The sequence below is a fragment of the Carcharodon carcharias genome, chromosome 5, assembly GCF_017639515.1.
Source record: "Carcharodon carcharias isolate sCarCar2 chromosome 5, sCarCar2.pri, whole genome shotgun sequence".
In the NCBI taxonomy this organism is placed as follows: Eukaryota; Metazoa; Chordata; class Chondrichthyes; order Lamniformes; family Lamnidae; genus Carcharodon; species Carcharodon carcharias.
In genome coordinates, this window is record NC_054471.1 from 150820885 (window position 1) to 150836421 (window position 15537).

The following is a 15537-nucleotide window of genomic DNA, read 5'->3' on the forward strand; positions in this document are numbered from 1 at the left end:
CCCCCCACCAACTCCATTGCCCACCAGTGCCACTGGAAGCAGTGACAGCTGTCAGTAATGCACCCACTAGAGGCCTAGGATCACCAGGTGAGTGAAGGAGGGTTGTGGGGAGGCATGGAGATGGGGTCACTGTGGGGGGAGTATGGTTGGATAAGATTGTGAGGGGGGTGCCTGGTCCCTCAGTCAGGCACGCAGTGCCTTTCATTGAAGGACTTTCCCCAAGAACCAAACAGGATTTGTTTTTCGAGCTTTCCACGTGGTGTCAGCCCCTCCTGCCATAGTTGAATACTAATGGTGATGGGATCAGGCCATTAAATGGGCTATAATATCCATTTAAGGGCTTCAATTAGTGTCTGGGCGGGATGGTTGTCCATGAACCTTCCCGCCCAGGCTTAATCAGGTGGAGGAGAGAAGGCAGTGCAGTCCCCGCCCCGCCCTGTACCCTCCTGCCCTATTAAATGTCCCCCACAGGATCAAACCTGCTGCTGAGGAGGGCATTTAATTCCACCCATAATTTAGCTCTTGCTGTATGGAAGCAAAGGAAAATCCTTTGAGAAGATTTGATGAAAATGTGGGAGCATGTCTCTCATCTGCCCTCTTTGCGAGCAGATAACATAAATTCCTGAGAGAAGAAAAGAAAAGCAAAAATCAATAACTTACAACAAAAGTCTGAAATGCTAGTGGATTTTTTTTGGAGATGTTCAAGATGTGGTGTTTATGAAAGAAGCAACTTGCTTTTGCATAGCATCTTTCATGTCTTCAGAATATTTTAAATGCGATTTACCACCAATGAAATGCTAATTAAGCGCAACTACTGTTGAATTATACAATAACTTGCATTTATACAATGTATTTAATGAAGTAACACAACCCAGTGTGCTTCATAGGAGCATTATTAAACAAGATTTGACACCAAGTCGCAGAGGAGATATTGGTACATGTGACCAAAGTTTGGGAAAAGAAATATGATTTAATGAGCTCTTAAGATAAGAGAGAGAGGTGGAAATGTTTAGGGAGGAAATTCCAGAGCTTAGGGCCTAGGCAGCTGGAGGCACAATTGACAGTATGGAGTGATGAAAGTTGGGATGCACAAGAGGCTGGAATTAGAGGAACACAGAGCTCTTGAAATGTTGAAGGGCTGGAGGAGATTGTAAAGATAGAAAAGTGGTGAGACCTGGAAGGAATTTGGAAATGAGAATGAGAATGTTAAAGTCAAACGTTGCTGGGCCATAATTCAATGTGCGTCAGCCAAAACAAGAGTCATGGTTGAATAGGATTGAAAGTTAGTTAGGATACAGCAGCAGAGGATTAAATAAGCTCAAGTTTATGGAAGATGTAAGGTTGAAGGTCAGCCTGGGGAGTGGTGGAATACTTGTCTTTAGAGAAAGCAAAGGCATGCATCAGGAGCACAAATGAGGCAGGGGAAGAGATAGGCAATGCTACAGAGGCAGAATTAGAATTGATGATGGAGAGGATTAGAAGTTCAGGGGTTAGAAACTCAGCTCAGTGTCAAATAAGAAAGCGTTATAGGCTAAAATTGAACAAATTTGTACAAATTCAGGTTCTACAGATAGCAATGATATAAATAGCTAGTCTATCTTTTAATTCATTCACAGGATATAACTATTGTTGACCAGCATTTTATTGCCCATCCCTAATTGCCCTTGAGAAGATGGTGATGATTTCACTCCTTGAACCACTGCAGTCCATGTGGTGTAGGTACACCCACAGTGCTGTATGGGTGGGAGTTCTAGGATTTTGATCCAGAGACATTGAAATTATGGCAGTATAGTTCCAAGTCAGGATGGTGAGTGGTTTGGAGGGGAACTTGCAGGTGGTCATATTCCCATGTGCCTGCTGGCCTTGTCCTTCATGGGTTTGGAAGGTGCTGTTGAAGCAGACTTGATGAGTTGCTGCAATGCATATTGTAGATGGTAGACATTGCTGCCACTCTGCGTTTGTGGTAGAGGGAGTGAATGCTTAAGATAGTGCATGGGGTGCTGATCAAGTGGGCTGCTTTGTCCTGGATGCTGTTGAGCTTCTTGAGTGTTGTTGGAGCTGCACTCATCCAGGCAAATGGAGAGTATTTGATCACACTTCTGACTTGTGCTTTATAGATGGCGGACTGACTTTGGGGGGCCAGGAGATGAGTTATTTGCTGCAGGATTCCTAGCCTCTGACCTGCTCTTGTAGCCACCATATTCATATGGCTAGTCCAGTTGAGTTTCTGGTCAATGGTAACCCCTAGGATGTTGATAGTGATGATAATGCCACTGAATGTCAAGGGGAGATGGTTGGATTATCTCTTGTTGGAGATGGTCATTGCCTGGCACTTGTATGGTGTGAATGTTACTTGCCACTTGTCAGCCCAAGCCTGGAAATTGTCCAGGTCTTGCTGCATTTGGACATGGACTACTTCAGTATCTGAGGAGTCACGAATGGTGCTGAACATTGTGCAATCATCAGCGAACATCCCCACTTCTAACCTTATGATGGAAGGAAGGTCATTGATAAAGCAGCTGAAGATGGTTGGGCCTAGGACACTACCCTGAGGAACTCCTGCAGCAGTCTCCCGAATTGAGAGGACTGACTTCCAACAACCACAATCATCTTCCTTAGTGCTAAGTATGACTCCAATCAGTGGAGAATTCTCCACCTGATTCCCATTGACTCCAGTTTTGCTAGGGCTCCTTGTTGCCACATTCAGTCAAATGTGGCCTGAGAAGGTTGTGGCGGTGAGCCACCTTCTTTGACCTACTGCAGTCCTTGTGGTGAAAGTAGTCCCACAATGACTTTTTCATAGTAGTTTGGTACAATTAAATGGCTTGCTGAGCCATCAGTCACATCTGGAGTCATATACAGATCAAACCAAGCAGATTTCCTTCCCTAAAGGACATTAGTGAACTAAGAGGTGTCGTGGTAATGTCATGGGACTAGTAATCCAAAGGCCCAGGCTAATGTTCTGGGAGCATGGGTTCAAATCCCACCATGGCAGCTGGTGGAATTTAGATTCAATCCATAAAAATATGGAATTAAAAGTTGGTCTCAGTAATGGTGACCATGAAACCATTGCTAATTGTCTGATTCACTAATGCTCTTTAGGGAAGTAAATCTGATGTTCTTACCTGGTCTGGCCTACATGTGACTCCAGACCTACAGCAATGTGAGTAGCCTAGCAAGCCACTCAGTTGTATAAAATTGCTATAAAACCTAAAAGGAATGAGATTGGTTGGACCACCAAGCATTGACCTAGGCACCATAAATAAAACCGGCAAACCCAGCCACGTTGACCCTGCAAAGTCCTCCTGACTAACATCTAGGAGCTGTCCCACAGACTAGTCAAGCAACAGGCTGATATAGCCATACTCATGGAATTGTACATTCCAGGAAATATCCCAGACATCACCCATCACCATCCCTGGATATAACCTGTCCAATATTGTGCTAAATGGGAGAGATTTCAGACAGATCTAGCAGCTCAAAACTGGGCAGGCATAAGGCCATCAGCAGCAGGAGAATTGTATTCAATCACAATCTTTATCCTCTTGGCACGGTATATCCCCCACTCTACCATTACCATCAAGCCAGGCAATCAACCCTGATTCAATGAAGACTACAGGAGAGCATGCCAAGAGCAGCACGAGGCATACCTAAAAATGACTGTCAACATGTTGAAGCTAAAACACAGGCCAAACAGCAGAAGCATCATGTTTTAGACAGAGCTAAGCAACCCTAGAACCTACAGATCAGATCTATAATCTGTGGTATTGCCACATCCAGTTGTGAGTGGAGGTGGACAATTAAACAACTAACAAGAGGAGGAGACTCCACAAATATCCCCATCCTCAGTGATGGGGGAGCCCAGTGCATCAATGCAAAAGACAAGGCCGAAGCATTTGCAATAATCTTCAGCCAGAACTACTGGGTGGTTGATCCATCTTGGCCTCCTCTGGAGGTCCCGAGCATCACAGATGCCAGCCTTCAGCCAATTAAATTCACTCCACTTGATAGCAAGAAATGGCTGAATGCACTGTAAAGGATATGGGCCCTGACAACATTCCAGTAGTACTGAAGATTTGTGCTCCAGAACTACCCACCCCCCTACCAAGCTGTTCAAGTACAGCTACAATACTGATATCTGCTCGGCAATTTGGAAAATTGTCCAGGCTTGTCCTGTCCACAAAAAATGGCAAAACAACCCAGCCAGTTACTGCCCCATCCACCTACTCTCAACCAGCAAAGTGATGGAATGTGTCGTTGACAGTGCTATCAAGCAGCACTTACTCAGCATTAACCTGCTCACTGATGCCCAGCTTTGGTTCAGGTAGGGTCACTCAGCTCCTGACCTCATTACAGCCTTGGTTCAAACATGGACAAAAGAGCTAAACTCGAGGTTAGGTGAGAGTGACTACCCTTGATGTCAAGGCAGCATTTGACCAAGTGTGGCAGCAAAAAGCCCTAGTAAACCTGAAGTCAATAGAAATCAGGGTGAAAACTTGCTGCTGGTTGGAGTCATACCTAGCTCAAAGGAAAATAGTTGTGGTTTTTGGAGGTCAGTCATCTCAGTCCCAAGACATCAGTGCAGGATTTCCTCAGGGTAGCGTCCTAGGCCCAATCATCTTCAGCTGCTTCGTTAATAATCTTCGCTCCATTATAAGTTCAAAAGTGGGGATGTTCACTGATGATTGCACAATGTTCAGCACCATTTGCAACTCCTCGGATACTGAAGCAGTCTATGCCCATTTGCAGAGAGACCTGATAATATTCAGGCTTGGGCTGATGAGTGGCAAGTAACATATATGCCACACAATAACAACAGGATAGGATCTAACCATCGCCCCTTGACGTCCATTGGCATTATCATTGCTGAATCTCCCAATATCAACATCCTGGGAGTTACCATTGACCAGAAACTGAACTGAACTAGCCATATAAATACTGTGGCTACAAGAACAGGTCAGAGGCTTGGAATTCTGTGGAGAGTAATTCAGCTCCTGACTCCCCAAATCCCATCCACCATTTACAAGGCTTAAGTCAGGAGCGTGATAGAATACTTCCCACTTGCCTGGATGAGTGCATCTCCCACAATACTCAAGAAACTCAACACCATCTGGGACAAAGCAGCCCGCTTGATTGGCGCTCCCTCCACCAACTTAAACATTTAGTCCCTTGACCATCGATGCACTGTTGGCAGCATTGTGTACCATGTACAAGATGGACTGCGTCAACTCCCAGGACTCCTTCAACAGCACCTTCCAAATCCATGACCTCTACCACCTAAAGGGACAAGGGCAGCAGATGCATGGGAACACCAACACCTGCAACTTCCCCTCTAAGCCACATACCATCCTGACTTGGAACTATATCAATGTTCCTTCACTCTTGCTGGGTCAAAATCCTGGAATTCCCCTCTTTCTTTTTCCACACTCAACACATGTTTATTCTCTATCACAGACATCTTTTCCCCTCACTTTTTCTCCCACTCAACAGGATCCCTTTCTCATTGTGTGACAATTCATCCTCTCTGCACTCAGATAAATTGTCTTAAGTGGCACAGCCAGCCCTCTATCTACTGTGTGACAGATGACCTCAGTTATCTGGCATTCTCCTCCTGCCTCCTCAAACTCTTCCAAAGATGAAAGTTTGGGAAGCTCTTGGGATACAAAGAACAAAGAAAACTACAGCACAGGAACAGGCCCTTCGGCCCTCCAAGCCAGCACCGATCATATTGCACTTCCGGGGTCCGTATCCCTCTATTCCCATCCTATTCATGTATTTGTCAAGCTGCCTTTTAAACACCACTATTGTACCTGCTTCCACCACCTCCTCTGGCAGCGAATTCCAGACACTCACTACCCTCTGCATAGAAAATTTGCCCCGCACATCTCCTCTATAGTTTTCTCCTCTCACCTTAAATCTATGTCCCCTAGTAATTGACTCTTCCACCCTGGGAAAAAGCTTTTGACTATCTACTCTGTCCATGCCACTCATAATTTTGTTAACTTATATCAAGTCACCCCTCAATCTCCGTTGCTTTAGTGACCAGTCCTGTTACCAGATAGCATTGTACATGCTACAGTGCCACAAGCTGTTGTGCTTGTACTGAATTTCTTGGATTCTTTGCCTGTGTACGCAAAGCAAATTAGGAATTGGACGAACAGAAATCCAATTTTGTTGGAAGTCCGAGACCTGGTATTGCAAGGGTGGTCGAATTCACCAGTGTGTGAAGAGAAGAGACCATTCCATGCCTGCATTACGGTCCTGACTTTTGTAGTCAATTCTGAACAATTGCAACATGGAAGGTCAGTTCCCTCATAACAGATAAAGAAGCTGCCTCAAAACTCCTGCTGACAAATGATGTTGCCTGTTATACGCTGCCACCCAATCCCGTAGAAACATGTTACTTGGTGTAAATGCTGATATGAGCTAAAAAAAAATACATTTTCCCTGATAAAGTGCAATCCTTCCCATAGCAACTAAGTGAAATATTTATAAACTTTAAACCAATCAGAATGGGTGTTTCATGGACTTCATACAAGATCAGAAAGTGCTGGTAAGAATTATCATCTGTTTGTCTGGCTTCCAAACGTTTCCCACTTTGGACAGTGACCCAACCCTGTGAGACCATCTCTTGGTTGGAAAACCCCTTGAGGGTAGATCTTCCTTTTTGCCATGCTTGGAAAATCAGAGTTCCTCATGTGCACTGAGGAAGATAAATATGTTAGAGTCTTGCTATGTAGCCTCTCCATCCTTTGAGACTTTCCCAAGGTATGGGGTATGGCGCCATTTCTGAATGGCCTCAACCTTTTCTGAATGTCTTCAATCTGCTCCTCACCTGAAGAAACCTGGTGCAGGGACCTGCCCTGGAACCCAGCAGACTGGGGTCCGATAGTATCATGGAGCCTGGAAACTGCAAGGTTCCCAGGGGCAGGCTAAAGACACAGCCAGCAATTCTTAAACCCTTCTTAATCTCCCTCCTCAGGGTGATATAAAGTCCTTGGGGCAGAAAAAATACATCCACCTGCTTCCTCCAAGACATAAAAACAATACTCCAGATGCTAGATGTCCGAAATAAAAACAGAAATGCTGGAAATGCTCAGCAGGTCAGGCAGCATCTGCGAAGATGAGAGAAACAGAGTTATCGCTTCCGGTGTCAAAAGAGTAAAATTGGCTTCTTGATATCCTGCCAACCCAGCTAATCCTCAAATATATTGGCAATAATCTTAACCTCCTAAAAACCCATTGTTCCCAGTGAATACTCAAACCCTACCACTGTGTGTGTGTTCTCAAAATTATATAGTGGTTTTGCAAAATATACATGTGTATTCTTTTACCTTGCTTATATATATTTTTTTTAAATCACTATTTTTCTACTTTCTTTCAGCTTAAAAGCAGTCAAATGGAACTGGATGCGCTGAAGGCCCGTAGGGCAGTGCTGGAGGCTCAGAATAAAGAAGCAGCAAATAAATATAAAAAAGAGATTGAAGAATATCAGGTATTCACAATGGGATTACTTTACTTTTAAGATGAAAATATAATCCAGCGACACAATTTGGAAGCATTTCCAATTATTTCCTCTGAAAATTAAAGAACAGCTAATTAATATTCTGATTAAGGATGAGTTCTCTGTTTAGCAGCAAATCTGTATTGGCCCAGATATTGTGACCATGGTGAAGAAATGGTGCTCGCCATTCATTACGCTGAAAACTGCCTTTAGGATCAAGCTGTACTGGCTGAGCAGGCAGCAGTTCTTGCATATTTGAAAGCACAAATGCAGTAGAGAAGGTTGGTGGAGTGGCATGCAGGAGATTGATGGTCACATCACCTGCAGCTTGTATTTCATGCCAGATAGCAGGTTGAGAGTGAGGTCAGGTTTGAGAACGGGCATTCTGCAGGAACATACTGTCACTCTGAATGTTTTTGTTGAAGCCAGATGCAACAGCTTCATTCACAGCCGTCCCCTATCATAAAATCTATTATGTTTATGTTTATGCTGCCAAAATATCTTTAAATTGCTTAAATAAAGTTACATCATTCCTGCAATTCCACTATATGCTATTTATATAGAATAACTTGTGAAAATGAATCCTGATAACAGCCTGCATTCAGCCATTATACTGTGAGCAGCAAGTGAATACACTGGTGGCTTAAAAAAAAAGTTTCTCTTGTATACAAATAGTCGTTTGGTAGTACAGAACTTAAGTATTGCCTTGACCAGTTAGGATCAAGCTGCCTGGTTTAAGTTTCAAACAATGCTTGGCAGTTAACTGTCAGTCACCCATCACTGGAGCATTCTCTATGGCAATGCCTCTACCAATCAGAGTCCTCTTGCTAACCAATCAGCACTCTCCTCACATACAGTATAAATTGTTGTTTTCCCCTTAAGTTAGTATCCTTGCAAAGTGTGCTGATGAGTTCAAGACAAAAATCTTTGACATGTCTCCTTTTTCAGCAATACTGAAGTTTCTCTTGGTAAATACGTTATTAGCATGCAGTGAATTGATTTTAAAATGTTACTCCTGCAGAGCAAAATTGAAAATTTGCAACAACAACTGAATACCATCAAGGAAAAGATAGCTCTGCATTTACGCGAATATCAAGACCTGCTCAACATTAAAATGGCACTGGAGATTGAAATTATTACCTACAGGTAAGGGAGCTTTCAGATGAAAAAGTAAAACATAAAAGCTTGAAATACATAATGGATCCATTGGTATTTGAAAAGAAAAATGATATGTTAATATTTTAGGTAGCACCTCTTCTTCATCAGATAAGACAAAGCAGAAGTTCCAGTGAAGAGTTTCATTTACCCTGGGTGCAAGTTGGAAATTCAATTATATACCAAGCATGAATTTCCAAGCATTTAGCTGAAGTGTTTGCCTATCACTTATCTTTCCACGAGCAGGTAGATTTACTACAGTTTAATTTAATTTGAAATTAGTTAGAGTAAAACAATGTTTAAATAATGCAAAGGCAAACATGGTTTCTACAGCTTTTCCTCTGAACTTATGAAGGACAAGCAGCAGAACTCCTGGGTAAATTCATCCCATAGACTCTGGAGTGACGTGAGAGAAACTCAGGAAGGATATTTTCATACAGAAATTTATTAAAACAAGAGTTACTATCATACATGTTTATTGAGGTGGAATTATAATATAATTAAAAGTGAATTGGATACGTGTTTGAGAGGTAAGAATATAAAAGGACACAGGTCAAGGGCAGAGAAATGAGACAGTTCCAGTTCAAGAGCTAGGTCCAACATAGCTGTGACTCAATGTTCTCCTCTTGTGCAATTAACTCTGTGGGAGAGGACGATTTTCATCATTAGATCTGTCACTTCTAAACAGTTTGAAACTAGTCCTAATCCAACTTGAAGTTCAAATACAACTCCAGTTCAAGCTAAATTTCATAATTATTCACAAAGCTGGGTGCAGACTCAAACAGGTCAGAGGAAGACACTAGGAACATAGGAAAAGGAATAGACTATTCAGCTCCTCAAGCCGATTCCGCAAACTAGGGATAAACATTATTTAGTGACATTTTATACCATAGATGTCCAACAGTGAAATCAGGTTGTAGGGGTAAGAAAGGAAAATAGGAGGATAGTAACATAATAGTTATGTTACTGGACAACTAAGCTAGAGGTCTGGACTAATGATCTGGAGACATGAGTTTAGACATAACAACTTGGAGTGTCCCCATCAGCAAGTCGACTGATGGTGTCAGTAACAGGAGGGTGGGGCAAACATAAGTAATTATTAATAACTGGCACAAAAGTTCATGAAAGCCTAAATACTAGATTTGTTTTGACAAGACTGGGCCAGAAATGGACTAAAACACCTACCGTTGAAATCAGTAGGTTTTTCAAAGACTCTTCGGCTTGAATTTTCCATGCCCGCCAGTGTCGGGTGTGTTCGGTGGAGTGAGCGGACAATATGACGTGATCAGTTTCACGACGGCGTAAAACCAGCTCGCGATCGTCTCAGCCTGCCGATGACAGGCCGCGTTTCTCGCCTTCGGATGTCGGCAACCTCATTGTAATACATTAGCATATCTTTAGAAGGTCAGCCCGCCGGACTCATCCCTCCCCCGCTAGCTCGTCCGCCCATATCAGCGGGAAAACATGCTGACGTGTTTCGCAGCAGCACATAAGTGATGTGCACCTGGCGGGATGCACTTTGCTCAGGACTTCAAGGTTTGTTTGCCTACTTTGCTTCGGGCAGCACTCACAGTCATCAGCGCCAGGCTTCACAGACAGCACCACATTATGTTTAGGGGGGCTCATAGATGGGTCTCTACTTACCAAATCAGCCATATGTGGGTGGCTTTACAACGGCTGCAGGGCAAGATCTTGCTTTGGGAAGGGGGGAGAAGTGGCCTCAGGCAAGGGAAGAGGCTGCAGGGTGAGAGCTGTACTGGGGAAGGAGGGTATCCTAGGGTGTGTGGGGGGGTACATGTTGATCTGTGCAAGTGGCCTTAAGATGGTGAGAGCTGAGGAGAAAGTCTCCAGAGGAGATGAGGCCAGAAGGACATGTGAGGCCGCGTGTGAGAATCGATGGTGATGTCCCTTGAGCTGGCAGTGAGTGAGATGCCATTGAATGTGTGATGGGCTTGAGTGTGTGAGGTTAGAGTGATGAGATGGTTGCCATACCCTGGCTGTATGGATGAGATCATTCATCCTCTTTCTGCACTTCTTCTGTGCAGCATTGGCACTGACCACCATTGCCACCATCAGCCATGCTGGATTGGTGATGCTGCTCCCCATCCTGTGGCCAGAGCAGAGGTAGAGGACATTGTGGCGGGCCTCCACAGCATCCAATTGCCATTCCAGTAATGCAATTACACCAAGGGGCTGCAGTCCTTTTGCCTTTTGTGGACATCTTCCCTGCAGTGATTGTAGGCTGGAAGCACTGAGATGTGTGTGCGCAGCTGGGCTTTAAATATAGCGCGCAGCATGCTGAAGTGGCGAGGTGATGGCGTGGTGGGCGAATGAGAGCCCGCCTGCCGTGGAAACGGTGTGTTTCATGGGAATGCATTAGTAAAGCGGTGAGATTGGGATGATATGGCATGAAAACCGACCATCATGGCCGGCAGGTAAAATGTCGTTTTACCTGTACACTACCACACTTAGTGCAAATCTGGGATGATTCCGCCCTTCATCTAAAAGCGCACCCAGAAATCCATTTTCTACCAAGTGACTTAAACATGCTAGAAGTTGGTAGCTGCCCTGTCTGAATGCCTGAAAATGGAGTGGCACCCTCCCTGTACCTTCCTAAATAGGCTAATAAAGCATTGGCTCCGTCTGATGGTCACTTCAAAAGTCTCCTCAGGCTTGCCTGGAAAGTGACACGTGGCTCAAATTACCTGGCCCTCTGGCAGAACTGGTCCTTTACACATTGTTTACATCTAAAATCAGGACTTAAGGGACACTTTTTAAAAACATGAATTCATAGGATATGAGTGTCACTGACAAAGTTACGTTTATTGCCTGTCCCTAATTGATGATGGGCTGTCTTCTTGAATACAACTGGCTATTAAGGCCATTTCAGAGGACCAGCTCCCTACCTCTGTAATCCTCTCCCTATTACTGTAATCTCCTCCAGCTCCACAACCCTCCAATATCTGTGCACATCAAATTCAGGCCTCTTGAGCATCCCTGATTTTAATTGCTTCACCACAGGTGGCCCCACCTTCAGTTTCCTAAACCCGAAGCTCTGGAATTCTCTCGCTAAACCTCTCCACCTCTCTACTTCGTTTTCCTCCTTTAAGACACTCCATAAAACATCCCGCTTTGACCAAGCGTCTGATCTAATGTCACCTTATGCGGCTGGTGTCATATTTTGTATTATATTTCTCCTGTGAAGCACCTTGGGATACCTTAGTACGTTGAAGTGCTATATAAACACAAGTTGCTGTTGTTGACAGTTAAGAACCAACCACGTTACTGTGGGTCTAGAGTCACATGTAAGCCAGGCCCAGTAAGAATGGCAGTTTCATCCTTTAAAGGATACTGGTGAACTAGATGGGTTTTATGTAATCTGGTAGTTTATTGGTCACCAATACTGATACTAATACAAAAGCTTTTTTTGCCTTCGCTGAAGACAGATGGTTCAGAGTCAGAAAGGGGAAGGCCAGAGGAGCATAAATACAAAGCAAGGGGTGGGGGTGGGATTCAAAGAAAAGATGGGGTCAGAGGGAAGGAATTAGAGGAAGGGTCCGGAGGGCAGTTGGTACCCATAATTTGGTGTAGCTTGTGATCCTTCACCCCTGAAAGGAAGTTGAAAAGTTTTGTGTTGAAGTGCCAAATGAGGTGAAAGATGATATGAAACTGTGGACCAGGAAAGCTTTGAGATGGTGAGTTGGTGCTGTTAAGAGAGAGGTCGAGAATATGCATGTGGTGGCGCATGGCACTGAGTGGATCTTAGGATGCAGCGAGAACTACTTTGAGGAATTCTGAATATCTAGGAGATATCTGGAAAGGCACATGAAAGGTAGAATTTCAATTGGACCCCATGTAGCATATGTTGGAGCTGGAGACAGTATTAAGGAAGGGTCACCATTGACCTGAAACATTAACTCGGTCTCTCTCCTCAGATTATGTCTGGCCTGCTGAGTATTTCTAGCATTTTCTATTTTTATTACTGATACTAGTTTCTTATTGCATTTATTAATTGAATTTAAATTCCTCAACTGCTGTGGTGGGGTTTAAATTAATGACCTGGATATTCCAAGCCGAAGCAATGATCATTAGATTGCCAGTGCATCCATATTTACTCCCGACTGGATGCTACCATGCATTTCTTGCCATCTCTTCCAAACCTGACTTTGACAGAAATGCACAGCCCAGTGTCTCTCAGCGAACTCCATAGGATCATAGTAGAGTTAGCGGAAGATGGGACATGCCCCTTTATATGGCAACAGCTGCCATATGGTAAATTTAAAGGAATTTGTGGAACCTAGCTGAGTGAAAAGTTACTATTGTGACTCCTTGTCAACAGTGAATACAAGGAAAAAATAACTCATTTTTAAATTGTTTTGGGATGTCCTGAGGATATGAAATATGCTGCATAAGTGTGTGTTATCTCTCCAATAGACCTATTAATTTCTGCTACTATTTTGAATAAAAGCAAGCTTTGCCCTTCAACCATTTTACTGAACTCAAGTACACTGGTACTTCAGGGATGTTAGTTAGAAAATTGAATTCCTCTTGTTAAAGTAAACCTTTTTTTAAAATTTAATCTTACAGAAAGTTAATTGAAGGTGAGGATTCTCGCCTGACAACAGTAATGGGTGGATTCTGCATGATGGGACAAGGGAACCTCAGCACTGTTGAGAGCATTCCCAAGGAACAGGCTGTGGAAATGACCGAAAGGAAAACTGTACTTATCAGGTAAAAGTAATCCACTCCTCCAATGCCTGTAGTGGATGGAGCAAATTATGAATTGGTAATCCCTTTGGGTATTGTAATACACCAGTGATTAATGGTGAAAGAACATTCCCCACTCATTGATTACTGTGCAATAAATGGTAAGGTAACTAAATAAATTATTTTAAAATTACATAACGTGCAGAATTCTAATTTTAATTGTAAATACTTTTTTTGAGAAATTTTTGTATCAGACTGGTGTGCTTTCTTTCATTTTACCCTTTTGGTGAAAAATAAGAAAACAGGAAAATGTGTTTAAAAATAATACTTAAAATAATGCTCAGTAATTCTTTTCAATTGAGATGGCCTCAGATATTCGTATCTATTTTATAATGGCAATTTCAAACCTTGTTTAAACCTCAGTGAATGAATATAAAATAAAACAGTTGATCCTGCGTTATGCTTAAGATAGCTAACAAATGATTGGGAGAAATAATTTATTTAATTTAGCTCCTATTTCAAAGATTAAGGAGGTACTTTAATGAATTTTTTGCTGCTGGCGCTGAGTCTTACTTCTGGGGGCACATATTGGGAATTCAGAGATATATCTCCATGATTTTCTATCCATTCTCTGAGGGGCAAGACTCTACACCAGAAGCACAAGCTCATAAAATTATCCCTGAAATGTTCCAAAACTCATTAGAACTGGAACCATTGCAACTTGGTCTCTAATCCAGACCAGGATAGTGTTCCAACTTTCGTTGCTGTGCTCCAATCATTTATCTACCTATCACTCCATCCCACAAACCAATGAGTTAGGATATTCTGAAAATTCAGGAGAAAGGTTTCTCTTAGGAATCAATAGCATCGACAGCATTGTAAGATGTGAACATTAGGGTGATATTTTTCTCCTGTGTGTTCATTTTAATGAACACAAAAGTCCATTGCTTATATTGTGCTTTAAAAATGATTTAAACTAATACAGAGAAGAAAATATTAGGGTTCGTTCATATTTGATAGTTGCAATTTCATTAAAGAGGGGTAATTGTAACTCTCTGTGCTCTGTAGAAATCGGGTGGGTATGGAGTTAAAATTGCTCAGGTTACTTAACTTCCCTGGAAATATAAGGTGACGACCATCAAGGATATCTGCCAAAGTTGGCAGAGTGCATTTTTCCATATGAAAATGACATTATAAGGACCTGACTGTAAGTTTAATTGGCAGCCTGAATAGAAAGCTATTGACAGGTGAAGACTGTAGGAAAGATCAGAGCCAGGAAAAGCCCAAACAGGATTTTATTTACTTCTGGGGCCTGGAATTATGTGTCTTTGTCCTTTTCTCCTCTATTGAATGTCCAGAAAATAGGATACCAGGTATTAAGCTGAGGAAAACCGCCTCAAATTTTTCCTGATATTGTGAAGTATCACAATTATGTAAAAAGGTATCCTTTCCAGCTGGTATTGATGAATTATGAAGCGTATACAGATAATGTTCCTCATGACTCTTTTATTTCTGCTTGAATACTATGGGTCAGATTTTGCTGCTCCTGTTCCTGGGGGTATTGGATTGCTGGGCACATCAAATAGAGATGGCTATAGGGAAGGTACATCTGATTTTCTATCCACTTCACTGTGAAATTGCTAATTCTGTAACCTTTTCTTTTAATCTTAGAACAGTTAAAACAGATGAAAACACTTTGCAAAAAGATATGCAAGAAAGAACCATTACAATCTCTGGTGCTGCAGATGATAGTGATGAAGAATAAAAGTCTTAAACAATTCTGATGGTCAAACAGTTTTAAACATTGCTGCAGACATTTAAATTTTAATGCTTTGAGTTCCTTAACAAATATGCCATTTAAAATTTAAAGTATAGAGAGTCAAGGACATTGCCTTGGATGCTTTGGTGAGATTGTGATGCTGTTTCTTTAAACAAATAAAATTTCAGGCATTAAACTATTTTGTCGTTATGTCTGCTATATCAAACACTGCAGCTATGTAAACTAAGCTGTTGCATTTTATGATAATTTTTATGAACTTTATGAAAATTCAAAAGCATCAACTATAACAGTCAACAAGTGTTTTCCCCTAATTATGATTTTTAAAATTTATATAGTAGCCTAACAGCCATGTTACACTCATCAGTTCCCAATGCTTTCCCAGCTTAATTTA

The 15537-nt window shown here is 42.4% G+C and overlaps 1 protein-coding gene across 1 annotated transcript in view; it reads left to right on the forward strand.

The window, feature by feature from the left end:
* Nucleotides 1–15131, forward strand: part of zgc:172323 (uncharacterized protein LOC564165 homolog) — a 57107-nt gene extending 41976 nt beyond the window's left edge. The window contains exons 8-11 of the mRNA XM_041188870.1: nucleotides 7385–7495; nucleotides 8526–8650; nucleotides 13247–13390; nucleotides 15038–15131. Of these exons, the coding sequence (XP_041044804.1) occupies nucleotides 7385–7495; nucleotides 8526–8650; nucleotides 13247–13390; nucleotides 15038–15131 (474 nt within the window). The remainder of the gene's footprint in view (nucleotides 1–7384; nucleotides 7496–8525; nucleotides 8651–13246; nucleotides 13391–15037) is intronic.
* Nucleotides 15132–15537: the final 406 nt, after the last annotated feature.